The following is a 26,712-nucleotide window of genomic DNA, read 5'->3' as shown; positions in this document are numbered from 1 at the left end:
TGTGCATGATGAAGAACGTTCGGGGAGGCCCTCGATAATTACCGAGAACTTGTTAAAACGCGTCGATGATGAAATCAAAAAAGATCGTCGCTCAACTATTTTCGATTTCTTCTTTTCCTGATGTCTCAAGAGCTGTTATCGGTCGCATTGTTTATCACCATTTAGGCTTCAGAAAGATTTGTGGACGTCGGGTGCTGTACATTTAAACGGAACATCACAAAAAAATCCGAATGGGATCTGCTTTGGAATTTTCGATCCGCTACACAGAAAAATGTGATGAGTTTCTTAATTCGTTTGTTACCGGCGATGAAACATGGATTTCGTATTACACGCCACAGAGAAAACGGCAGTCAAGTGAATGGCGTCATTCATCCTCTTTCACCAACCAGACCGACAAAGGTCAAACCACAGCCGTTTGAACGCAAACTGATCGCCACAGTTTTTTGGGATCGGTTTGGCATACTGCTGATCGATTTCATGCCTCATGGAATGACTATCAATGCAGAAGCCTACTGCGAAACTCTACGTAAGTTACAGCGCGCCGGGAGGGCGGCTGAACGACGGCGTCGTCCAGGTGCATGATGGTGCACATCCACATGTTGCGGGTCCGATACGTGATTTACTGAGAACATTTGGATGGGAAATTTACGATCACCCACCATATAGTCCGGAATTAGTTCTTTCTGATTACCATTTGTTTGGGAAACTGAAAGAACGTTTGAGTGGTAAGCGATTCGCGGGTGACGATGTACTTAAAAATGTTGTTAATCAGTGGGTAAATGGACTGACGGTAGAAGACTACGACAAGAGTATATTGAAGCTGGTGTATCGCTACGATAAATGTCTTAATTCATGTGACAATTACATAGAGAGGTATATAAGGTAAGTAGTTTAAGAAAAATAAAAAAATATTTATAAAGTTTTCAGAATAAATTTTTTTACAGTGAATCGGTCTTTACTTTAGAGATAATCTCTCGTAATATACTGGTGAAAATAATGAAAATTCTTAAATTTATTTCATCAAATATACCTTTAAAACTGGAGTAATACAACTATAACATAAAAATAAGGAATACAAACGATCTACGAAAATTTTAAGCGATAGCGTCATCCACCACTTCAAAACACATAATTATTAATCTGACAATAATTTCAAAATATATTCAAAGTATATTATCGTGAAATGTTCATTATACGCAGCACATAACGGTAACTTTGTTGAAGGTAAATTATATGATTACATTTACATCATCATGCATTTCATGATGTTATCTAATTGTACCAGTCGAACATAAGGCAAGTTACAACGTTAATAATACACAAAGAGATTAAAGAAAAATTTTAAAAAATAGGTAGTAATTTCTTTTAAAAAAACTTAAAACACAATACAAAATCCGCTTCTAAAACTAATATATATATATTAAGTTAAATAAATCAACAAAACTACTTTTAAATAAACCTTGGATTTATTACACTTTCACCTTCACCCACACCCACTTATAGTTCAAGACTGCATCATCGTTAAATAGCTATCAATCTACAAGAACACACCCACGTATAAACAACTTATACTCATAAATACAAGTATAGCGGCCAGCCTTCAATAAGCTCCCATCAATTTCATAAAATATTACACAATTTTTCACCGCGTTTTCAAAAAACTGAATAATTTGTAATAAGTAATGTTACCATTAATAAGAAAATACAGTTGTGTTAAAATCGGTTAGTTTTCAGAATCATCTAATGGTATATCTAGTAATACAAAATACTAGAAAATTTATTGTAATAAAAAAAAATAATCAAAACTAGTTAGTGGTGCTATTCAAATGAAGGAATAATTTAGAAATGATCCCCTTATAAAATTATTTTGAGATATCATAAATTAATTAATTGTTTTTACTTACATAAGGCAAAAGAAATCAAATATGTATAACATACCGTCAAAAATTCAAACTCTTTAAAACAGATATGGTTCTCAATTTAATCTCTAATGAAATTCTGTCTGTTGTTTGTCAAAAGGTTTTCTGCAAATAAAGCTGACAACAAAGTTGTTATACTTTCCCGACATTGGTTATTTATTCTTAAACAGTGGAAAAATAATGATACATAAAAAAAGTTTAGAAAATTCTAAAAATCTACTTTTTATACTTTTTTCTGCTCCCCATCTCCAAAATCAACTCCCGAGAAAATTTGTTTGATTTGTTTGCGTCTGCTATATTAAATGGAAGAAACTAACAAAAATTCACTGAAAAATGTACAACCAAAAAAAGTTACATAAAATTTATTTTTTGAGGGTGGAGGTGAACTACGATGCAATTTTTATTGTAATATAATTAAAAGTTTAAATAAACCAAAAAAAGTTTAAAAAAATTCAAAATATTAATATTTTTAAATATTGATCGACCCCCCCACCACCAATATTGCCCCCAAATTATTATTCTTTTGGGCTACTTGCACTACTACTATGCTCAGGAAGACATAAAAAAAAATCGGTTAAACAGTATACAGTAAATTAAAAAATAGCTTTTTCCATATTTTGGGAAGGGAAGAATTTAGGGGCAAATTAAAAAAAAAAATGTAACATAACCCTGTACGGATGTACTGAGTTTAATATAAAATGGGATTATATTTGCGAAATTTTGCAAAGATAATTTAATTATTAAGAAACTTTGCAGACACCAAAAAAATTATCTACCCCCACCCCTTGGAGATACTGACTCAAAGGTTTTACCAACAAAAATTTCCCCATATATACATTTCTATGTGCTAAATTTCATCAAAATCTATCTTTCTTTCCCTGTTTAGCCTCCGGTAACTACCGTTTAGATAATACTTAGAGGATGAATGAGGATGATATGTATGAGTGTAAATGAAGTGTAGTCTTGTACATTCTCAGTTCGACCAATCCTGAGATATGTGGTTAATGTGTGGAAAGACAGGCCAAAGAAGAAGGAACTACATCCTACGATATCAAACCCGGCCGATGTAACATGAAGAAGATGACGAGAGTGAAGAAGAGTTTACAAAACCTAAATTTACCACGTCATTCCTCTAAATTACAATTTTAGCCTATCGTTAGCACATGCGATTAGCTTCGGCGAAGAGAGTGCAATGCATCCTCCAACAACTAGGTTCCTATCAGACGCATTCCTGCTAGGCCGAAATACACTAGCATTTCGCATCTACGTTATTTACTGTCCAACTTAAATTGTTTCTATTATACCTGGAGAATTTTCAATACGAGTTAATATTGGCTCATATTGAAAAAAATGAACCATCCGTAACTAATATTAGTTCATGTATATGTAGACGCGCATAAAAAAATCATACTTCGCAGATAATAAATATAATAAATAAAATAAAAAAAAAATTAATATGATGACAATTAAAATCAATTAAAAAAAATACTACTATGATTTAGATATCTGGCTCTCCATTAATGTACTTATAAAACAAAAAAAATAGCTCTATAATTAAGAGTAAGGACGAAATGGGGGAGGGTAGAAAGTCTTTATACTTAACTTGATCAGTCTATAATTTGAGTGGCATTCATAGATGCTATTTCATCATTAAATTTAGATAAAATCATTTTTAGTTAGTACGCACACTGTTGATATTTAATTTTTACTGAGATTTTTATTACTTAAATATGAATAAAACAAATAAACAGATAAGATAATGAAGATAAATATAATGCTTATAGGAGGAAAATTTAGCCAATACTTCTACATATTTCGGTATAAGTATTGCCTAAAATTGCTTTAAAATCCTAAATTTTAGGGTGTGATTCTAGCCGTATCACCTACTTGTATACGACTAGCTGTTTAATTTTCCATTTGATATTCAAGTTACTTTATATTTTTTTTTATCTTTATCTATTAATCGTTTATGTTGCTATGTTTTATTTTTAAAATGATATTTTTTGTTTATTATTTTGCGAGACTAGTATAGCTTATTTTTTTAAATGTGAACAGATTTTATGATTTCTTTATTTTTATTCCTATTTTGAATTCGGGTTCTACAATTTATTTTATTAGGCATATTTTTTTTTTTAAGTTTGTTTTACTGACTGGGAACAGTCATCTATATAAATAAAAATGAAAATGTTCGTTTGTTCAAAATCTTAAATCTTCGAAAGTCCTTCACCGATCGCTTTGAAATTTTGACACGACGTTGCATTCGAATACGTGTGTGTTTTTATATACCTACTATTTATGTACCTAAGATGTCACAACGGTGACAGGTAAATACATGATTTTTTTGAAAAACAGTGCTATCGGACGTAAAAGCAACACACGCTACACTAAATATTTTACGATTCCATCTCAATGTTCCTGATATGTGTGTCCGTTATAGACTAAAAAGCCTACTGGACCGATTTACGCGCGGGGAAAAAGCGAGAAAGGTAAAAGGGAAGAACGGGAAAATGGAAAAAAGAAAAAAAAGGTGAAAAAGGGAAAAGTGAAAGCAGAAAAAATAAGAAAGGAAAGGAGAAAAGAGGAAGGGTAAAGGGAAAGAGACACGGGGGAAAGGAAAAGGAAAGGGCGATGGAAAGAGAAAATGGGAAAGATAAAAAGGAAATGGGGGAAAGGGAATATTGCAAAAAAAAATGGGAAAAGCTAAATTTTGTGAAGTTCCGTAATGTTCATTTTATTAATGTTTTATCAAACTTTCAATTGCGTTCATTTAATCTATATATATATATATATAGATAGATAAATCAAATCTAGCAAAAGCGAAACATTGCAGAGTCTGCTAGTTTCTAATATAATAAAAGGTAATATTAAGGGTTCATTATATTTTAACAATGTCCTAATAGTCTTCCAGTCAAAGACTGATGCAAAATGCAAGTATTAATAAAACTAAAAGTTTTTTCTTCTTAAATGATGTAACAACACAAATGTACACAAATTTACAAGTAAATATTGAACTACTTTTTACTTGTTCAACCGCGTTAATGACAACTTAATATACCATAAAAGGCCAATACTTACTCCTAATTATGTTTGAAAGTGCCAAATTTTATCCAATTAACAAAACGTTTCATTAATTTTTACCTGATTTTAAGTAATTCTGACAAAATTAATACTAAAAAAAGAATTCCTATATAGATATTATTAATTGATCAACATGACGAAATATAATTAAAAACAAAAAATAATAGTAAACAAACGATTTGCTTTATAAATATTTTGTGGAATTGTACCTCCACAAGATCTTATTGTAGTTATTGTATAACTTTACCCTTAATGGTGTTGCGAGCGTCCACCTAATATAGGCGCTCGCACATACCGTGTAACATAAGGTGAAATATTACACCTTATAATATTTGTAAAGTAATATAAGTGAAAGGTTACGTATACGTTTTATTCAATTCGTTGTTTTCGTTAAATTTATTGCTATTTTTTATTATTCAACCATGTTGAATTCGTAGCTTTTTATGAGCTTTGTGCTGTAAAATTTGATGTTGTAATTGATATTGTTGAATTACTTCTTGTATCTGTGAGGTGATTTGTAAAGAGTGACGTGATATTTGTGGTACGTGATTCAAAACAAACATCGATTGATGAAAGTATGTCCCAATGTACCTAACGTACTTAAGAAGTTATTACGTCTTAAAATGTACATGTCTTGTTTATCGACGATTATTTTGTTTCTTTATTACATGATCTTGGAAATTTGGTTTTGAAAGCGACATAAAGTTCTTTCTTAAAAATGTCGACAATTTTTTATGAATGTTGATTGATGTTAACGTTTCGTATTTTATATCGCAAGTAAAGTTTTCGATTTTTTTCTATATTTTATCTAAAAATGTTACATAAAATTTACAAAATGTTTAAATGAAAGCTTCTACACTTTTGAACTTAATCCCTAGTTTGAATTCTAGTACATGTTAAACGAGCGTAATATATTTTTTAAGTTCGTTATACTGAGCACACCGGGAGCAGCCAAAAAATGTATTTGTCATAAAATGTAACAATATGTGTTGAGTATAATCTAACAATGCCCTAATATTATTCCAGTCAAAGACGGATGAAAAAACTTCAAATTAATTTGAGTGAAATACTGAATTAAATTAAAGAAGGAATAAAATGCTCTTTGTATATCCAAAATATTGAAGGGATTTCATGTATATTCAAATTTTTAATACCTTTTCCAATTTATTATTGTTTAAAAAAAGATATTTATATGAAGATTAAATTATTTTACTTATTATTTTATCGTTTTAAATTCTTCATTGAACGAAGATATGTTTATTAAAAGCAGCATGAATGAAAAAAATTGCAAGTTCTTAATATGTGTGAGTTAATGCGGAAAAAATGGGTTAGTTTTGAAGGATTTTCTATATAAAATCTTTCTTTATAAATATAAACCATACCAGAAAACAAAACATGGGAGCTTGTTAAATTTGGGAGATTAGTAAAGTATGATAATATTTGAGATTGATTTAGTAAGCGTTCGGATTGGTTATAATTTTGAATATTATTACGACAAATTATCAGTAATAAGGGAAAATGAAACGAGACAAAATCTACAAATACTGGTAATTTAATACAAGTAAAATGTATTTATTTTTACAAACCTTACAACAAAAATATATTTTATTACAAATAGAACTTTATATTTTATCAATTTCCAGAGAAGTAAAACTAAAAATAAATGTAGATCGTTAATTATAGAATAACGAAGGGAATGAAACCAAACAGAAAAATAAGCTATTATATTTCAACAGAATTAAGCTTTATGTTAGTAATTACAAGGTCGTAATTATTCTGATGGTAATTTAAGTTAGTTAACTAACAAGCGAAAGGAAAGAACTGTTTTTCAGCATGTTACAGCATTCTAACAACTTACTGATCTCATCGCAAAAGGGTCAATGCCGTTGAAATCTCATAGGGCACGTCAAGCTATCCACAACACTAGTCGCTAACTGTAGGCGCTACTAGTTTAAAATTAATTAAAATTACATTATTAATTATTTAAATGTCACGAAATTATATAAGAATATTGTAATTGAGTATATAATAAATCAAAAAACACATAAACTATACGTAAGATAAATTAAACAGAAAAAAAAAACGTTTAAATTATTATTAAAAAAATATTCTACTTACCAATACCGGGTGTAAGTCCACTCCATACATTTCTAACCATTTAACCTTATCGAGATAATTTAATTCTGCTACTGAAGGAAGTTGCCCCCTAAAAATATAATTTAATAAAGCATTAAAAATTATTAATGTTGCGGTAAAATTAATAAAATATAAACAAATTTAGAATTATAAATTTCAGAACTCTAAATACACTGTAATGCAATAAGTATTTTTAAAGCATGTAGGTGAATAATTGAAGTAATACGCTCGCTAAGAGAAAAAATAAATAATACTCTGGTCTTTAAAATATAAATATCAAGATTAGTACTTCACTTATAATTTAAGATAATTATGCTAAAATGTATAAATCGATTATTAATATTATCCATTTCGAATATTTTAAAATAGGAAAAAAATAAAAACAAATATATCTAAAAATCAAAATCTTAAATATCGGGCGCTCGCGCACGCGCACGCAAGAAATGAAAATAAATAAATCTACAAATCATACAATATATCGTGCGAGCGAGCGCGCACACACACACCTACATAAAACAAAAATATAATAGTGAGATAAAAAGTTTTTTTATAATTACATACATCATTTCTTTATGAAGTTGAGCAATCTTGTTTTCCAGTTCAACGGTTTGATTTGAAAGAAATCTAAACTCGGATACATATCCAGGTGAATGACGTCGAGGATCATAATCACCCAATTCAGCTGAAAAGAAAAAAAACAATAAAACATGAAAAAATGTTTGTAGAAATAAAGTAAAAAAAAAAAATACTACAAAATACATATTCCTTAAATTTACTTTACATTATATCAAAATAAATCTGTCTTCTGCTTACACCTTTATGTTTGTATTAAGAAATATATAAAATACTTAGTTCTGAACATAGTTAAAAAATATTAAAAAATTATTTTTTCTTCAGTTTTTTTAGGAATTGGTTGGTTAAAACCTAACAAGTACTTCCAGAAAACCTAATTAAATGAAAAAGAATGCTCTTTCTTTATCTAAACCATTGATTCTCAAAATATTTCGCCCAAGCCCACATTCAGAATCAAAAATTTTTTAACGCCCCCCCAAATTTTTAAACCTACCATTTATTAAAAATAATAATTGCAATTGCTGTTTTTAAGTTGCGCTCTTAAAAGCAGCAGTTAAAGGGGTTTGATCTAGCTTTAATGACAAACTGTGAGGTCTTTAATGTAGGGTTGCAGTTTTTGGATTTTATTCATTTTGTACAGAGATATTGAAATCTTTAATGATTGAGACTGTAACATGATCGTGGGTTAAGCTGAGAGCGGGTGATACATGTTGTAGTCTCAATCTTTAAAGATTTCAATACCTCGGAACAAAATGAACAAAAGCCAAAAACTGCAACACTACATTAAAATTATGTAATTAATATTATGTTTACACCTTGTATAGCTTATTATTTTGGAGTTATATTACCCTTTTAATAATAACTACCGGGCGATGATAACGCCCAAGCGTTTTTCCCCCACAAACAACCAAAAAGAAAAAAAAATACATTAAAAATCTCACAATTTTTCATTAAAACTAGATCAACTAGATGGAAACTCTTTAATTTCCATATTTATTTGAATATGGAATAGTTGCTTAGATCGGGAAATATGCAGCATTAAAGACAAAGGTGGTCTTTTCTTTTTAAAGTGGAATATTTCGGTTTAGAAAAATCGTAGAGACATACAAAAAAAGGAAATTACAGCTGAAGTCTTAAGCTTTTAAACGATTTTAATGGAGTTTTCTAAAAAAATTTCGTTTTCCCCATGCGTTTGATCAAACACGAAGAAAAACTTTCAAATTTTTAAAACTTTTCTTCTCTGAATTTTTTTTTTTTGTTTGATGATTTTGAAATCTGAAGTATACTGTCAAAAAGTAGAGTATTCAAGCTTTAATTTTTTTTTTATTCGTCTCTCTAAGCCTCTTGCTTGCAAAGAGGTACGTAGTTTGAATAAAATAATTTTTTGCCATAAAATATAGGTGTCCTTTTCTTACCCAGACTTTAAATTTAAAGCAACAAATAAATTTACATTCCGTTTTTATGTAATCCAGACATTGTCCCTATACTGATAAAATTCGATAATGTTTATTACCATACAAATTTTCTTTTTACCGCTTCTGTTATTCATAAAGACAATTATTAAGAGAAACCGCTGATACATTATGAATACAAAAAATCTAACAAAATACTTGTAGGACTTCCTGTCACGAGGCTAAAGCTTATAAATTTAATCTAAAATATTTATCATTTTATTTCAATATAATATTTTTTTCGTTTATTTAATTCAATGATTATAACTACAGCGCGCGCGCATATCGTATTTAATTCAAGCGGGTGTGGTGGTAGTAGCGGTGAGGGTCGATAGACTGGTGTAGCCGCGAGGCTTAACGCACCAGGTACCAAGTCGACCGAGCGATCGAGTTAGAAACTCAGCCAGATCTAGTTACGTTTTTACATTTTAAATATTATTCATTTATTTAAATCTACCGCTCACCTGTCATAACATAGCTGCAACTACAATAGCATTTTTTGGCGTGAGGGTGCGATTTTTCAAAACCTTTTTGTAAATATTGTTATTTTTTAATTGTAAAAAAATTTTTCTAAGAAAATATTATAACTGTAATTAGGCAAAATCTCGAGATACTGAGGGTGACCTTGTTTTACAGCCTAACTCCCTTCACCATTTAAGTTGAAAATTTAATGACACCAATACCCCATATATAGAAGTAATCTGAAGAAGTTTGGTCAAACTCTTTCCAGCAGTTTTGGAGGTATAAAATTATTTAGAGGCCAACACTGAATACACGTAAATATGAACATTAATACCCGGAAAATTTCCATCTAGTTTTTTTGGTTCCTTAGTTGTCAAAACGTCAAGATCCGGTGAAAACCGCGTATGCTCAAATTGGACCGATTACAATACTTCCTTTCTAGAGATTTAGCTCTGCTATAGCGCTGTCTAGGCGGGAAAGTAAAACTATGGAGTTATGATCAGATCACTGTACTTTATTCGCTTACAAAAAGATATGAAAGATCAAAGAGTGTATTTGTGTTTGCACGCACACACGATTATGCGATTATGTATGTATACATAAGTATGTTTATGTAGCTATTTAAATATTTATGAAACAAATATGAAAATCCTGCTTGTTATCGGAAAGAAATCATAGTTGACTTCACTAACATTCTTGAAATTACTTTTAGTTTAATCATGAAAATTCTTAGAGTTGAGTACAAGAATAAGCATTTTTTATAGGAATTTCAGGTCATGCTTGAGTATTTCTTAACTATAGTGTATCCTAGTAAGTATAAAGTATGTAACCCATACTCGTGTGCCATAGATATAATTTGATAGAGATCTTTGTATGCCGTAGATATACTCGTAATTTATTTGCTTAAAAATTAATATTCTTACGAATACTAATTTGTTAAGCAAATAAATTATACCTATGGTACACAAAGTATATTATAATAGACATTTTTACTAACAATAATAGTTTTACTTTACTGTTATGTTATAATCGCGTGCTTATAACCACGTAAAATCATAAATCTATTTTTAAAAAAACGTAAATTACGATAAAAATAGAAAGAAGACTAAAAGGATATGTGTGATACACACACACACGACTTAGATACCATTGAAACTCTTTTAATGAAGGGCGTTACATTGACAACGTGATTTTCCCCCTTTAAGTAATAATAACCATCAACGATGTCATCAAAACAGTGAAAGGAAAGTCCTTCTTCAAAATTCACGGCTAATTGAGTACAAGATTGAAATGAATATATTTATAATATGAACCATTTGTATGCACATGGCTTCCTTACTTCAAAATATGCATCACTAACACAGTCATAATCAAACACTTATATAAACGAAATATAATTCTGCTCTGAATCAGATAGAAATTTACATTAAATTACATACAACATAAATATATATATATATATATATATATATATATATATATATACACACACACACACACACACACTAACACACCTTATTGAATATTGCCGAAAAAGCGATTAAAGTAATTTAATAATTCTTTAAAAGAAACGCCTTTTTTTTCATTTCCACAAAATTTAAAATAATGTAAAAAAAATAGATAAAACAGTTTACATTTTAAGTCGATTAGTAGAATAGTCTCAAGGGTTGTAAAAAAAAAAAAAATAACTTTATTGACAAAACCGCTAATTTATAAAATTATCTATCTACTATTGATAAGATTCGTTAATAGTTCTTAAAATGGAAAAATAGTAATAAGAAAGTAAAAACTAATGACTAATTCTAATTCTACAATAGGGGCTAGTAGTATATAAATCATTTTTATTAAAATAATACATTTGTATTTATACTAATTTTTAAAAGCAGATAAATGTAGTTACCATTGTTCATTTTATTTAAATATAATAAATCTATCTGTTTAAATACATTTATTTGCTTAAGTCAAACTTATTAACTTCAAATGAATGCAAAAAGATACGTGTTGACAGTGAAATTAAATAAGAGCAATAATAATTTACACAAACTTAAGCCAACTAATATTAAAACCTCGTTCACTAATTGATAAGAAATTTGATGAATCAAATTTTTGTCATTTGAGTAACTGTCATCGCGACATCAGATCAACATGAATGAAATTGGAGTTAATGATAAAAGAATAGATATATATTGACAGACAGTAAACCTAAATATAAATGTAAATATAAACTACTAAGGCCTATTCAAGAAAATGGAAATCGATTAAATAATAGAATTGCGATCAGTGATTGGTGACAAATGTGACAAATCATAGTTTTATCTGTTGATTACTTATCATTTTGTTCATCCAATCAAAGTGAAAAAAGAATATATTGGTGATAAAACGGAGGAATATACCATTATAAATTTAATTAGAAAAAAGTAATAATATGCCAGATATTAACAAATTATGAAAACCTTTAAATAGCTTTTCAACAGTTTTACAGAAAAATTAAATGTAAAAAACACTTCTATCTCAAGAGATCTATTTTTAGATATAAGGCCATCAAGAGGAGCAATTCGAAAACGTTAAGAGGAATGAGTAGCATTAAGACAAATCATTTCAACGGGCAATGAAAAGAAAAGACTTTTTACGTTTAAAACTTCGGGTTAAGATAAACGTAACCAAACTGGAGGCCATTTAATCATTTTTACAGTTAATTTCAAAAGTGGTCTACAGTAGGCTGTAACTCAACAATGAAACACAAAAAAATAAAATTTAGTGAATGATTCTATCTCAATACTATCTATTTTTAGATATGAAATTACTACTTGGGGTGTACAGTAGACCACTACTGAAAGTAGCTGCGAAAAATATTAAATGATCCCAGTTTTTGTTATGGTTGTCGTAGCCCGACGTAAAAACGTTTTCTGTTACGTAAAAAGTTTGTTTTTCAATCCCCTTTAAAATTATTTGTAAAAACCTACTCTTTTTTGTTTAAAATTTTTGACTTGCTCCTCCAAGGATGCTTGGTAGTGTGATGGTCTCGTACCAAAAAATTTATTGTTTTACGACAGGATCATTTACTAAATTTAATTTTTCTGTATTTTACTACTTAAAATTTGCTCAAGGAATGACATTCTTTGTTACCACTCGGTATAATTAACAGTGTTAAATAATCATTAAATAAGACACAAAGTCATGTAAGATAATAGTCATGAAACATAATACTGATAATACTAACATTTTCAGTGAATAAGAATTTCTTTAATATTGAACTAACACAAAATAGCTAATTTATAAAATATTTATTTAAAAAATTATTCATCAGTAGACCAATATTTGTTATATCTATACGTGTATGTGAATTACATAAATACATCATTATGAAGGAAACATTAATAATAGAAAACTTGCAAACTTAATTAAATTATTGAGAGAATTAAAATAGAAATAAATAATAGTAAAATCTATACAATTATATTAGCATAATACAACGATTATGTAATTTAATCGTACATTTATTTGTAAGACAATGAAATAAATTTATTTGTAAATCTTAACTTCTGTAGAACAAAATCAAGGAAGATAAGTTCCAGATTTATGTTAAATAAAATATGGAAGCATAAAATAAATTAAAAAAGTATACATAAAGATATTTATTGTAAAATACATTTCTAAGAAAATTGTAAACAAGACAAGAGCTTAAGTCTTTTTTTCCTGTTTAGCCTCCCGGTGGCATCCTCCTTCAGAGGATGAATAAGGATGATATGTAAAAGTGTAAGAAATCTTTACACGGACTGACTTGTGTAAAACTAATGATGCAACAGTATAAAATAAAAAACTACAGCCTGCCAATTTAATGAACAGTATATTAAAATTTTATTACGGATAAACAAAAAAATTAATAAATAACTTTGACCTTTCTGATATATTTTGAGTGCTTAAGATTTTTATTTTTCACAAATTTCATTAAAATATTTCAGAGTAACTCTTTTTTTTATCCTGATATTCCATAAGCAAAATAACCATAACAATGATTACACGACTGGATTTTTAATTAATAAAAGAAACGTTGAAAACACCATGAAAGTAACACAATTACTCCACCGTACGCATCAGTGGTTTTGGGATAATATTGTGCAAAAAATAAGTTACACACCAATCAGTTTATCAAATTCAGAACTGTGTACTGATTAATTACCACCAAATGCGTTACCATCAACGAACAGGAACTTAAACAAACCAGACTTTTGGTAAATGAATCTGCATGCAATGTGATGTATTGTACATCTTGTACATATATAGGTGTGTATATGTATGCGTGCGTGCGCGATAGCGAGATCATGTTTTTGTTTTTTATTTACTGCGTTTTGCTCTCCCTTAGAAGTCTACACTATCTGATATATTTGTTGTATAAAATGAGAATTCTCTGCATTTCAAACAAACTAGACAAGTCAGTGAATCCTTTTTGGTTTTATTACTGTTCAGCCAATAGCGGTAAAAGGGGCAGCAGTTCTCAGGAAGCACATCATCCATGTTAATACGCATGAGTAACTATTAAGCAAACTAGTCAAGGGTAGTGAAATAAAAAAAGAAGTCAAAGAATATCATCTGTAACGTATATGTATGTATGCTTATGTACTTGAAACTCTCATATACACAAAAGTGTTTTTGAAAAGAGTGTTCGTAAATATACAAGTGTACAAACATTTTACAATTTGTTTTATCTTAAAGATCGAAATATATATTACTTTAATGAACTGAATAACAAAAATTAGTTTATGTTGAATTAACAATAAAAAAAAGATGAAATGAAATAGATGTAAAGCTTACAATTTTGTCAATATAAAAATAGAATAATTGTTCTTTTTTCCAACCTGTTTTCCAGCTACTGCCGGGTGTGTGTATGTGCGCGCGCGCGTACACACACAGCGGTAGCGCGCCAATGCAATTACCTCTACCGGCTTGACATAGCTGCAGAGATAGTGCAATGTAAGTGTAAATGCACTAGTAAGCATATAGTCAGGAACAAATCACTCCTGAGACGTGTGGTTAATTGAAACCTAACAAAGTAAACAACATCGGTATCCAAATTCTAGCATTCAAATCCATATAAAATCAACTGCCTTTACAGGAAATGTTTACTCCAGTATGAGCTCAAAAAATAAATCGTTAAATATAGGTATTAAATGTTTTAATATTGGCTTAAATTCATCCACATATGTTAAAAAGAGAATGCAAACAAAATAAATCTTTTAAGGGTAAGAAAAAATCTTTTAGGTATTTCTAAAATCTTTTTAGGCGTAAGAAAAAAAAACGAAAGAATAAACATTTAAATATAACGAAAGAAAATATCATTTTCAAAAATTTCAATAATATCGACAATTAAGCCCAGTATTTAGTCATGCCGGATTATTATCTAACTATCGTCGAAACAGTTTATCGAATCGGCTATATACATTGGTTAGGCTATACACATTGGTTAGGCTATATACATTGGTTAGGTTATATTATGCGTTTTGGCTGCAATTAATTATTAACTTTCAGATCCTTCTTGTTTGTATATTATGTTTAATGTTTAACTGTGATAATGAGCAAATGGATCGAATACTATCATGTATATTTCTATTCAACTGCTGATGAAGCACGAGTTTTGCATTGTATGTTGCCAGATCTATAGCAACGATTACTTTAAAGTCGATGCGATGCATTATTAGATACTCTAGAATCATTAAACAATAAAAATTAATCACTTAAAACGTTTGAAAAAATTATGATTGTCGCTAATTAAATAATTAGTGATAATTATGTAATTAATAATTGTTAATTATTAGCATCCCCGTCGCTGATTGGCCCGCTTTAAATAATTACTTTCGTTTCTTGTCATGGTCAATTTTTTATTTTTATTTTATGTACTTTTAGTCAAGAAGCCGGAGGCAGGTGCAGCCAGTCGCGTCGCATATACAGTAACAGTGGCAATGAATTGTTGATTAATCAGCGCGCTTTACACCGTAACACTCCTTATAAAATCCAGATACCAAAAAACCTCGAAAATGACTTTTATACATTTACCTGAAGAATATTTGCCTTCTAAAATCTGTTGAACATCTCGTTCAGTCTAGTCTAAATTGGGGAAAATTTGCAATCGCTGATAAAAATTTTTTAGCTTTCACTCCTTTCAAGGTCGAATTTCAGAAAATTTAGAAATTGGTTTTTACTATTCACATGAAGATTATTCACAACAAAAATCATACATTTGTTACCGAGAAATTAAAAAATAGTAAATTTCATTTTTACTCACTCCATTTTTATCCTTTAAACTTGGAATTTCAAAAAATACTTTTTTAGTGTGCACTGGCACCGTAAGAACACGTATACAAATTTTCATCGACTTATTTTCAGTAATTTTTGCTAGGCCATGATTATAAATGACCCACGACATGTTATTTTATATATATAGATAATAAATAACTATTATCATAATAGTATTGATATTGATCGCAATTAACTTTTAATTGAATAGCCATAATTAAAATTAAAGTATTTCAATTTAAACAATAAACTAATATTTAAGGAAGTTTATACGATTAGAATTTTATATTTTATTTATTAATTTATGAAAGTTATTTTAATTTCTATAATTTTGGAATTAACGAAGAATTTAATGGTAAAAAGAAAGAAAGTTGGCCTGAATCAGACCCAAAACCAACAGCCATTCTTAAGAACAACAACGTAATTACTCACAGAGAAAAAAAATCAATTCTGATTGAATACTCTCCTGACTTTGATTGATTTTGGTGTCGCTTGTACCTCATATGCTTTTTTACGTGTATCAAAGCCGTATTTCCAAAAACCAAAAAGCAAAAAATTAATAAACCTGTTTCAGATATTAAGATATATAATATAAGATATATTATAAACGTTGCGTCAACTCAGTAGGGGAAAATTATTAATATAAAAATAATAAACGTGATAATAAAAATAGAACGTATACGTTAAGTGCCATAATTGTACGAATAATAAGCACCTCATACCAGGCTAAATAAGGTTAGTATTTTCCCACTGACTTCTTAGCCAAATATATGGCAGCTTATCAACATTCTAAACCAATGAAAATTCACGCGATATTCAGTCCTACAAAATATATTTTTAATATAAATCTATTCCCCATAGTTACTATCAATAAGTATATTTAACATCATAACTATCAGAGAAAGCAACACCAGAGTCTCTTGTATCTCGAGTACATTAGGTACACCGTAGCCATAAAAATAAAACTGGAATAGACAAAAATAAACGTTCTTCTGATATTTTATTTGGCTGTACATTTATGTACAAAACCGTTTTAAAATTTAATTAAATAATTACTACAAATAATAAACTTCATCACCAAATATAATAAATAAAAAACAGTAGCATTTCAATAAATCAGATTTAATATCATCATGATCATTACCTGGAAGGAACGGCACATGACCAAAGGCTATTTATATATAGGTTAAATGTTTTGAGATGTAAAACAAGTATGTGATGTTTAAAACGAGACCGGTTTTATGTATGTAGCACACAGCGATGAAGAAAGAAATATTATTGATCTACTCTTGTTTGGTTCCGGAGTTAAATTAATGATAAAATCATAACTTAAGGCAATTTTAACGTAAGATGCATCCGTTTAAATTAAAAAAAAAAAAAATTATATATATACTTTTAAAACTTACCTAATTTTTTTAACACAGTATTATGTATAATAAGAGTATGAATATTATTAAATACAGTATAAAAACATTCACGTGTTTCTTTTTAAATATAAATGGGTATTATAAAAAACTAGCAATTCCTCATAAGCAACTGGTACTAAATTGGATAGACTAATATAAACTATCTTTCTACCTTATTTCACCTCAGATTTCATCATTCGTATTAACTATTTCATTTTTTATTTGGTTAGCATGATATCGTTACTAAAGTCGCATAGGTTCACATATTGATTAAGAATTAAATCTCCAAATATACAATTCATTTTTTTATCGTAATTCTTAAAGTTACTAGCTATATAGTACATAAAAACGTATGAAAACAGAACTTGACTACAATCTTATTTAAATTTTTATTTTTGTATTTTTAATTTTAATTCGTAAAATTAAAAGTTAATTCTTTCGATTATGATGTGACAAACTAACTAATAAAATAATTTTCGCGTACCATTAATTTAGTTACACAAAATAGAAATTAATACGAGTACATTAAAATAGAATATTATTATCAGGTTATACTTTTATTTAAAATGATAATATCCTGCGAGATCATGACTTTGGTTCTACAACTTAAATTTTTACGTAAACTCAAGAAATAAGTATAAAATAAGATAAGAAAAAAGCGTAAAACAATTTACAGAGTAGATTAACAATTTAACTTCTAGAGTTGGATTATAAAACTGAAAATAACATTACTTGATATAGTTACTAACTTTTAAATTTAAATATCTATTATAAATTAATAATACATGACCTATATATATAAATGTGTGTGTGTGTGTGAGAGAGAGAGAGAGAGAGAGAGAGAGAGAGAAAGAGTAAATGCTCATATATTTCCAGACATGCACGTTACACAAGCCAAACATTTCAATCATGTGACTCATATAAGCAACATTCACAATAAGTCACGACAATATCATTAAATATCGGCATGTATGCACAAAATATAATTGATTAAAGCGTTTTTGCTCTCCAGAGTGCTAGTTTGTAACTAGAAAACTGCAGAAGGGAACACGATAAATTTTGAATCTAACAAAGTTTATAAGTTTAAATGTCTTCGATGTGAACAAATGATTTATTTTTAATGATCTTTTTTCATCCATTAAGATAAAAAGTTACCTTCCACAAAATTAAAAAAATAAATAGATAAATTCAAATCATACGTTTCTGATTATAATGATGATCTGATATGGAGTATTGTTGTTATAATATTTCCCTTGACCTAAAAAAGCGTAATATTTTTCTTGTTGTCAAATGCGTGTTCTCAATTTCATTTTTAGCTTACGATCTTTTCTTAAGAACGTTCAATATAACGATTGCATTTTTAAAGTAAATTAAATAAAATTGGATTAAAAAATATCACAGTAAAATATATCATCCAATATTAAAATAAATTGAATTCATATAACTCAATATGTTAAATTCATACGTGGAAGCGATAAAAGGAAATGTACGACACGAATAATTTAGGGGACTGGCTTCTGACGCAACATGAGAAATTTAACTTCATAACTTAGTAACGCTTAACATGTGTACAGGTGCATAAATTAGATAACTAAAAGCATAGGTTAAATGTTTGCAAAAATATAACACTGACTGATAGAATGAATGAGATATAACATTTTATCTTTTCTTTTTTTTTTTGTTAAGAACTGATATTTAACGTTTTGCTTTACATACGGCGCCATAGTAATGCAGTGATGGGAATCTGACGGCAGTTTGTAACGGTTTTGACCGGTCATTCTGTATTATTTCTGTTATACTGAATAATTTTTCATTAAAATACACAAATCCTTGTACTATTTGATTGCTATTGTAGGTTAGAAGGTTAAGAACTACACAACTCGTTGGAATATACTTTTACAGTCCAATTACGAGTGAATCATTATAAAACTTCTTAGTAAAATGGAACGATTATTATCAATACTCTCTTACTACATTATAATTATTTTTTATTCATTATTACAATAATTCATCTCAAACAAACTAAAAGAAATTCACTAGAGTAAATCAAATATTACAGCTATTAAATATAATACCTTTAATAGGTGATACTGTCAAAACTTAACTTCGTAAGTATTTTACTTCAATAGGTTCGATATTTTAAAAGAAAATTCAAATTAGTACATCGAAGTTGACAGTTAAATCGATAAATCAAACGTATTTAAACTTTACTAATAATCATTGTTATTTAATGAAAACAAAAATTTTAAATTGATTCATATATTTTACATTAAACCCAACAGTTTTGGAAGCTTAAACCACATAAATTACTAAATTTTAGATCACAGATTAAACAGTATATGGATGATCTTTTATTTACTTTTTTTAGCTATCCAATACTTTTATGTAATTCAATGCAGACCCAGAAAAAAATGTAACAGGCTAAATAAACTGCATAGATGTATAATAAAATTCATAAAAACGAGAACAGCTAGGGTTTTTCCTTAACAAAATTTTAAAATAAATTATGTTTTTGACCGTAACGGTCAGTGATAATGTAATTCTGAAATTTAGATTTTGTACATGTATTAACAATTAATTATAAATGTTTATAAAAAAAACACAACACAGCAACACGTAACTCATAAACAAAATATACTAAAAATTGAAATTTACAGCCAAATTCAAACATACTAGACAAATACAGTTTCCTGATTTTACAATAAAAAAACACACTTTCAAAATATACAAAAAACAAAAGCATAAAGACATTCTCATTCACAATACCTCAAGCCACCCAATCTCAGATAAACTATTTACTATTAGAAGTATGACTAGACAACTCACCAGACAGACTCATGTGACCTTAACTCTATTAAATACAAAATATTCACAAATGGCTTCCAACACAAAAAAAGGAAAAAGAAAATACTCATAAATTAAAAAACATATATACATAAGATAGATATGTAAGATTTAATTAAGATATATAGATATACATAGGCAATAAATATTTTATTTTATAAATCTTCAGTTAACACAGCTATTTTACAATATTATAATATAAAACAAACATAAACACAAAAAATAATAACACGAAGTTTTGTTTTTTTTTTATATAAAAATATTGTAAAATGAAGAATTACTTTTTTCTTTTTTTCCTTTTTAGCCTCCGGGAATCACCGTCAGGTATTACTTCATAGGATGATATGTATGAGTGTAAGTGAAGTGTAGTCTTGCACAGTCTCAGGTCGACCATTTCTGAGTTGTGTGGTTAATTGAAACCCAACCACCAAAGAACACCGGTATCCACGATCTAGTATTCACATCCGTATAAACGTAACCTCCTTTACTAGGATTTAAACGTTGGAACTCTAGACTTTGAAATCAGCTGATTTGAGAAGACGCGTTCACCACTAGACCAACCCGGTGGGTGGATATGTTACCTGAAGATTTATAAAATAAAATATTTGTTGTCTATTACAGCAAACAACCGAGAAGTTTTCATTTATGATTTTATATATATATATATAAACTAGTCTTTTCCGATTTCAGTCTTCAACATACGTCAAACTGAAACAGTTTTATACAAAGCTGTGAAACAGTTTCAAATGAACACATAAATCCCCTCTCACAACAAAATGTTGTATGTTGTTGAGGGCAGGTTGAGTCAACATTTATTACAATTTCATCGACACAAACCGTAATCCACCAATATCCATGTTTTATATTAATATAGTAAAAACGATAACATGTTAACAAACTTATGAAATTCAAACCATACAAAAACAAACAAAACTATTTACCAAATAAATAACTTCCATAGTTAAAATCACACACACTTTGCGACCACATTCTTAATAATGTATAGTACTAATTAAAAATATCACCAACAATAATCTCAGCTGACGTTATTTTGAAACCAGCAACAACATTCACTCACTCAGTAAAGACAACTAAAAACGTTTCGGAGTAATTTTTGGAAAAAAGTTTAATGAAATACTTTTATCGTTAAAAAAAAAATTAAATTTAAGTAAATAAGAATATCAATCTTTGTGCTTATTTGAGCTGACAGTGAGGACTAATATAATTAGGAATTAAATTTTAAATCCACCGGGTTGGTCTGGTGGTGAAGTCCTCGTCGTAAATCAGCTGATTTCAAAGTCGAGAGTTCCAACATTCAAATCCTAATAAAGGCAGTTAGTTACTTTTATACGGATTTGAATACTAGATCGTGGATGGTGTTCTTTGGTGGTTGGGTTTCAATTAAATACACGTCTCAGGAATGGTCAACCTGAGACTGTACAAGACTACACTTGATTTACATTCATACATATCATCCTCATTCACCCTCTGAAATAATACCTTACGATGATTCCCGAGATTAAACAGAAAAAGAAAAAAGAATTAAATTTTAATAGACAATTAAATATTGATTGATGAAGCGGTAACTTTTCAATCCGTAACAAATACAGCATTATAGTAGTTGGTAATCTATTATAGACTGTAGCTATTATTATAGGTATAGTAGTAGTTGGTGAAGAAAACATCTAAAATTGATCAGCCGATGAAATAAAAATACTTCCAATAATTAAACCGTTAGTTACAATTTCTTTTAAAACTGTATACATCAAAGTAAAATAGGCAACAGCCAACTGTAGATTTCAAAAAATATATAAAATAACTCTTAAGAGCCACTTTGGCTATATATTATCACACAAATTCTTATTTTATTTATACTTTTCACCATATTTCATAACAGATACACACAGATTTAAATTTCTCCTCAATAATAAATAATATACGTGCAGCATATAATCTTACCCATAGGGCGGCACACCTCGTAATATTAAACTTGACCACACGGGACAATAATAAGCTACTTCTAGCCTATGTTTATAAACAATTATTTACTAATACAATGCATAATAGCCTACCACTTAGCACCAACACAAATCGACCCGAATACAACATATAATACGAGTAACTTTAAATTTCAACACAATTTGCTATTTTAAAATTGGAAACTGTATTTAAATAACGATACGGATAAATGAATGAACGAAACAGTTTTAAAGGGAATAATAGTAACGCCCCGTTCTTAAACAATAACAATATATGTTATATATTTTTCAAACAAAAATAAAGGTAACAATATGTAATAAATAATCATATTAACATATTTTCCGCATTAGCTACGCATGTTGTTTTATATAAGTATGGTCGTGTAATAAACGTGATTATTGTATTATTGTATGATATTAGGCCTATGATTGTGAGGCATTCAGTTACGCTAGTAAATCGGTTTTACGTATAGTTTTAAACCGGCAAGCAAATCTCCCGTTAGTACTGATTCATGTTACAAAATACATAGAATGACAGTTTTACAACCGTGCATGAAATTACAGAATCTTATTAAAAAAATAATAATTCATCTTGATATGTACTCAGAATATATATATATACATTTATATATATATATATATATATATATATATATATATATATATATATATATATATATATATATATATATAAAACATATGTAACCAGAATGATTAAAATAATAATTTATTAAAAGAAAATGAAATTGAACAAATTTTTTTTAATTAAAAAAATGTTGGTTTTATTAAAAGAAAACAAAATTAGTAAAGAGAAAGCATCGTGAAGTTTTAATCCTGATATAACGAAGGTGGGATTTTAATTTTTTTTTCATGAATCTTTCTATACATAATATTAGAAAATACTTTAGAAATCATAATAATAAAATTAAAAAAAATAAATCAATATTATATTAGAAATAAAAAAAATATAGTTTTTAATTTTTTTTTTATTATTTTATTGTATGTATTAATTTTCTATAACATTTATATGGAATTTGCTTCAATAATTATTATAGAAATTTGAAGGCTATTATTTCCTATTCGCAAATCAGTTTTATAAAAAAATAAAAAATAAATATATATATATAAGATAAATAGAAAGTAGGATCTTATTTTATAAGCTTAACTTCAAGTTCGAAGAAGCAGACTATGCAATACATACAAACTTAGAACGTTCAGAGATTTAATGAAGCTAAGATTTATTTAATCTCTTTTCATACTAATAAAATGCATAATTCTTATTATCTATGTACTTGAATAAAAGAACCAAATCCTCCAATCATTATTAAGATATAATATAGATTAACAAATTAACTGTTCAAACAAATTTTTAATAGTAAACAGTGAGGGTTATTAGACTTAAAAAAACTTTACAATTCAGCCATCCTGAATCGAAGTTCCGAACCTATTTAACTGGAATATTAGTCCTTAAGGAAGTTTTTTGAAATATCTAGGAATGGTAAGGGTTTTTTTGTGATCTGATCTAAAAATCAACCTTTTTAATTAAATTATTAAATAATATAATACTAAAAATTCTTTTAATAGTTACAGATGCTAAAATTGATTGATTATTGCAAATGAACAATAAAGATAAAATTTTTAAATGTATCAAATGTGAGTGCTTTGGGACGAATGACCAAATAATTATTCTGACATTAGTCACATGAGAGTTTAGGGTTCTTTTATTCATAACGAAACATGAGCCTCGTTTCTAGGGTGCCGTAGAGATTATGGGTGAGATCTGGGTTATAATTAACAATAAACTATATATTTTTCGAAACGTTTCCTTATTTCAAAGAAAGTTCTATCTGAATAACTTAAATAATCATACACTGTCGAAGTTTTGTATAACGAAACTAAATGTATTCGTCGGAAACTGCATTGCAAAGGTGAATGTAAATTAAATGTAGCAAAATGAATGACAAATTGACAAGTTAATTGAATTAATAATTTAAATTAACAAGTTTTTTTTAAAATATACGTAATATACTTCCACTCAGGAAAACTTCACAATATTCAGTATCTGGACTACATAACACAAAAATTTCTTCTTTAATCTTATGAAATTGCCATTTTTCTTTCGTTGTAGAGAAAATTCAAAAGGTTTTTTCGTTACAGAAGGCCTAAATTATACTGTCTAGTATAGAATTGTGAATGAATCATCCAAAATTTACGTTATAGAGGAATTTTTCTTAAAGAAAATTTTGTTATTGAAAGCTTCGACTGTATAATAGTAGAAAAATTCAGCTCCTTAAATACGTTTAAACAGTAAATTTTAACAACTTGTTAAGTTGTCATCTTGTTCAACCAATTGCAATGAGTACCATATTCAATGTGAAAGTTTAAAGTGATTATGTCGATATAATTAAGGACAAATCATAGCTATGAGTTTTGGAAAGGAAAAGTCTAATTTAACTTAAATTTATAAGAGAAAAATTAGTTGGAGTAACGCTAATAAGGGAAGACATTAACCAAACGAAAATAGATGAACAATTTTTTTACGTATTTAAAAGTAACGGAATAAAAAATTTTACTCAAAAGGTATACTAAAGAAAATAATTTATAGTCACCGGATTATAAACTTATTTTTAATTATATTAGTTTTATAACGTTTTCGATTTTCATGCATTAGATAATAAATAAGATTAATAATAAACCATCGTATAACGATGATTAATCAGGACATTAAAATTTAAACTTCTGTTTATATATATATATATATATATATTATATCGGTAAGATTAAATATGAAAACTTATACGTCTCGACTACGTTTACAATGGGAATAAAAAGGAAATGATTATCCTCGGTGATGAAATCGTTGCATGTTATTTAGTAGTTACGTAGAAGTAACAAAATAAGGCGCCTTTTAAATTGCTAGAAAATATAGTTATTTCCAAGAAATGTAGTACTTATTTTATTTTATTTTTCAGTTAAAAGCATTTACAACTCAACTTGGAGTAAGATTACTTCCCTTTTCTTTTGAAAACCTCCTTCCCCATATTTCTTGAATCTCTATGTGCCATCTCTTTTTACGAATGGATTTTTTATTGTGTATGTTTTTTTTATAACTCCACGGTAATAAAATAATAGTATTTAGGTTAGCAGAATGTAAGGTTAAAACAATGAAACCGGAACACGACGAAAGAAATGCTTCTAGCATTATTTTTAGTAATAATATATATTACTTTTTGGTGTAAATTTTTTCTTTCATTGAAAATAATAATAAGTACTTTGAACATAAAAGTGCTTCAGTTTACCTTAATTACCAAAAGATATTACATGCTGGTAAAACAAAAAACAGCCTTCTTGCAACCTTAAAGCTTCCATAATTTACATCATGAATATTATTACTACTGACAACTGCAATAACTCAAAACACAGGTCGAGGACGAAATAATATTTTTTGAAAAACCTTTAATATCATTGTTATTTATTAAGTTTTTCTCTTTTTTTTTGTAAAAAAATAAATTACAAATTCTTTGCTAGAGTGGAAAGGATTTAGTCCATTTAATTTAGTAGGAAAATTGTCTTCAGTAATTTTTTTTATTATCTTAAAATTTAAGATTACGTTAAAAATTTGAAAAAACTCAATAAAATTGAGTAGACCTACTAAATTTGAGTCAAATAAAACATTTTTTCCCCTCAATTTTTAATTTATTTGATCGACAAGTCATTCCTCTCAATTCTATCTCATCTTCTGGCCTCGAAAAAATTCTTGCATTGCATTCTACACCCTCTGTTAAGTATTTCTAATATTTTAATCTTTTTCTTCATTAAATTATAAGTTTACCATTTAAATTTCCTTTGAGAATCAGATTCACTCATTTTTAATGACAACATATACCCTACCAGACTTGTCATCTTTTAGGTACTTTCTTAAAACACTACATTGAAAAAAAAATTCCGATGTTTTAACGAAATAACATGTTCTGATACATGATACATTACAATATCATCAGATAGCTGTTACAACTATTCAGTTATAGGTGACCTGATAAGAGAAAAAAAATCCATTCCTGAAATTGGCATACCTATTCTCAAGTATACGAAACATCACCCACTAAATTTACTTACTAAGTTAATGAAGGAACCAAAGTCATATTAAATTCACAAAGCTCAGATTTCAAATCACAGTATTATTATGAAGGACTAACAGGATGATAAAATTCACAGTAGGCGTTTTTAACAACTTCCTTGTAATATTATAATTTTAATTATGAATTAAAATCTGATTAGTATATAAGACACTAGTTTAGTTTTTTTTTTAAAAAGTATATAATTCTTTAATGATGCTTATTAACATGAATTACAAATCACTCCCCAAACCAGTAGAGCTATTCTCAGCAATAAGAAGAACCCCCATATCAAGCTTACTAAGAAAAGTGGAAAATTAAGTGGTTTTTCTCTTCTTCTTCTTCTTCTTCACCAAACTGAATGTATTATTATACGTTAGCATTTTAAACCAAACAAAGTGAAGTTGATAATTAGCTAAACTAGTCTCAGTTCATCATAATATTTCTTTATTCATCAT

At 28.1% G+C, this 26,712-nt stretch overlaps 1 protein-coding gene across 1 annotated transcript in view; it reads right to left on the bottom strand.

Annotated features, from left to right (window-relative positions):
• LOC142322004 (uncharacterized) overlaps window positions 1-26,712 on the bottom strand; it is a 783,616-nt gene that overhangs the window by 99,592 nt on the left and 657,312 nt on the right. The window contains exons 7-8 of the mRNA XM_075360579.1: window positions 7,695-7,815; window positions 7,116-7,203 (exon numbers count right to left, since the gene is read on the bottom strand). Coding sequence (XP_075216694.1) covers window positions 7,116-7,203; window positions 7,695-7,815 — 209 coding nt within the window. The remainder of the gene's footprint in view (window positions 1-7,115; window positions 7,204-7,694; window positions 7,816-26,712) is intronic.

This window comes from Lycorma delicatula, chromosome 3 (assembly GCF_047948215.1).
Source record: "Lycorma delicatula isolate Av1 chromosome 3, ASM4794821v1, whole genome shotgun sequence".
Taxonomy (NCBI): domain Eukaryota; kingdom Metazoa; phylum Arthropoda; class Insecta; order Hemiptera; family Fulgoridae; genus Lycorma; species Lycorma delicatula.
The sequence above is the reverse complement of the archived record's forward strand: the minus strand, read 5'-3'. Positions and strand labels throughout refer to the sequence as shown.